The sequence below is a fragment of the Aplysia californica genome, unplaced genomic scaffold (genome assembly GCF_000002075.1).
Source record: "Aplysia californica isolate F4 #8 unplaced genomic scaffold, AplCal3.0 scaffold00722, whole genome shotgun sequence".
NCBI lineage: Eukaryota > Metazoa > Mollusca > Gastropoda > Aplysiida > Aplysiidae > Aplysia > Aplysia californica.
In genome coordinates, this window is record NW_004797992.1 from 147,611 (window position 1) to 150,416 (window position 2,806).

Below are 2,806 nucleotides of genomic sequence, written 5' to 3' on the forward strand. Positions count from 1 at the left end.
AGAGAGTGTGTGTGTGTATATGTGTGTGTATGTGTTTGTGTATCTGTCTGCATGTATGTGCATGTGTGCGTGTGTGCGTGTGTGCGTGTGTGTGTGTATGTGTGTATGTGTGTGTGTGTGTGTGTGTGTGTGTGTGTGTGTGTGTGTGTATTTATGTTACTTTTTGTTTTAAGGTGAGTTGGAGCTGAAAAAATAATAAACCAAAAGCCAAACAGAAACGAAGTAATGTTTGTTGTTGTTGTTGTAAATTTGATCTTATTATCTTGGGGGGGGGGGTAAGAAACCTTCAGGTACAGAGCACACCTCGCTTGCCTAAGGCATGCCGGGTTCTCCTTCTTCCTCCACATCCCTGATCTTAAGTTAGATAAGATTGAGCACTTAGTCTTCTCGCTTAGGAACCAAACAATATTGGAGGTCCTGTGTACACGTTGGGCACGATGAAGATCTCTTGCTGGTTACAAAGCCTAGAGAAGCAGTCCGTTTGGCGCAACCCAGGCAAAATTAAGAACTCTTCCTCCATAAAAGCATCTGAATCATACCTGTAAAATGTATAGTAGGACACGCCCATACTCATTTCTAAGTTCTAGACGAATTGACCACATACTGTCTTTTGGAGCAAATTCAGGGAAATCAAGATCTGAAGGGAGGAAAGTAGTACTTGGGCAATCTGATTATTGTATTTCTACGGCCCAGGCCACGCTGTATCACACATACTGCTTTAGCCATCACCGATATCGATATCGATTGACAGCCAAAGAAGAAAATGTGTGATGCAGTGTGGTGGAATCAGGCTCTCGTCAATTTTTGGGCATGTAGAGTTATTGATATCATCTTAGAGCTCGTTCATTTGTTTTTATTTGGATGAAAAAAATGTCCTTTTACCTTGAATACAAATCGAGATATTTGCGAAAGAAGGAGATGGGGGTCACCTGTTTTCGGAGGTAAAATTAGTGAAAAAATGGCCGCCAAAGATTAGTTATTTCCTTAGCTTAAGAGTCCATGGTAGCTGGAAATTTACATTCTTTTTGCTTTTAATCAATATTTTTCAGAAAAATTCACATAGAAATCAGTTTTTTAATGGGCATGAAAGGTGTTGGCAAAAAAAATAAAAATTGATAAAAATTCACAAACCTGCGGAAAAATGCAAGTTTCTTCACTTTGATTATTTTGACGAGAGCCTGATTCCACCACACTGCCTCACATATATCCTTATGACTTAGCAATATCAAAAGTTTTGTGACTTTACCCGTTTTCCCACTGTAAGATTCTCATTTCTCAAAGAACATGACCGTTAAAAATAGAATAAACAATCAACCATTTACAATATTCTTATTCCTATTCTTATTCTTCCTCTTCTTCTTATTATCATCATTGTTGTTGTTGCTATTATTGTTGTTATTGTTCTTTTTTTATTATTTTTATTATTATTATTATTATTATTATTATTATTATTATTACTCAGCATTTGGAGGGGTCAGAGTACTAACGGGCCTATGTCATCTTGCTGTCGTTTCAAGAAAAATACAAAAAGTAGCTGGACTTTATAACATGATATACTACAGAGTTTTGGGGTATTTTGTAAAGACTAAAACTTCTGACTGAAAGCCATCCGATTGTTTCATTTGAATTATATGTAGTGTAGCGCCCCTGAAGTTAATATTATGTCGTCCTACTATGAATTTTGTTTATTTTTTTAAAGTAAAATTTGATGTAAGTCCTTTTTCTGACACCTTCAATTACAGCGATTAAAATGTACCTGTGTCAGATATGTAACCGCTAAGCTCTTCGCTGTCGCACGCAAGAGATCCGAGTTCAATATTCCCGAGTGGTGAGAAAACGGTGTCCCTCTTTGCACGGGTTGATCTTGTCAGACAGATTTAGAAACCAACTTCCTTACTTGCTTTTACTTTTTTCTTTCGCTTGTACCGGTGGGTGTCTCGGGGAGACACAGGTGTCTCTCTCCAGCAAGGCGAGTGGCCTGTAGGAGGGACATCCCGTGAGCCACAGATTCACTCCATCGTCGCCTTGGTCTTCCTCTGGCTCTCCAGCAAGAATATTTAATGCTGTATGCTCTCAGAGCTGGATGGTTTGAGGGCATCCGCGTGAGGTGTCCCAACCACTTGATCTTTTGTTTTTCAATGTGTGGTGTTGCTCCCACGGTGTCCCTTATGAATTCATTTTTTATTTTGTCTCTTCTTCTTTTGTTAACCGCTCTTCTTAAGCATTTCATCTCCCATGTGACCAGTTTCCTCTCTAGGGCTTTTGTTAGGGACCATGTCCTAAATTATCTCAATTGTCTTGATGGGTGCGTAAAAACTCCTACATTTGAAATAAAATGCATGTATTATGTACCCTAATTCGTTGGCACATATAACTTCCTCAGATTTCGTCAGTCGACCCGTCAGGACATGTGAAGTTCACGTCCAACTTCTTCGGTTCCTTCTCGCTCAGTCAAATGGTTATCTTACCCAACACCATCGACTTCAGCGCCCTCTTCGCCAACTTTTCCGACCGGCTCAAAGACAGTCCTTACGTGTTGGCCTTGAACTTGCTCATTTTGGCCTTGACCGTCCTAGGGGTCATGTTAGTGAGGAGAATGGATAAAGCAGATTACAGCGCGGTACTTTTATGGTTTTCTTTCTTTCTAGTTGTTCTGTCATTTTGCTGGATTTCTTATTAAGTAATTGTTTCTTTTCTCTCTCTCTCTCTCTCTCTCTCTCTCTCTCTCTCTCTCTCTCTCTCTCTCTCTCTCTCTCTCTCTCTCACTCTCTCCTACTATACTCATTCGATGTTTCATAAATAAAGC

The 2,806-nt window shown here is 39.6% G+C and overlaps 1 protein-coding gene across 1 annotated transcript in view; it reads left to right on the forward strand.

The window, feature by feature from the left end:
• LOC101861989 (putative GPI-anchored protein pfl2) overlaps positions 1-2,806 on the forward strand; it is a gene marked incomplete at its 3' end in the record, with an annotated part of 39,169 nt that overhangs the window by 35,194 nt on the left and 1,169 nt on the right. The window contains 1 exon segment of the mRNA XM_013088314.2: positions 2,384-2,620. Coding sequence (XP_012943768.2) covers positions 2,384-2,620 — 237 coding nt within the window.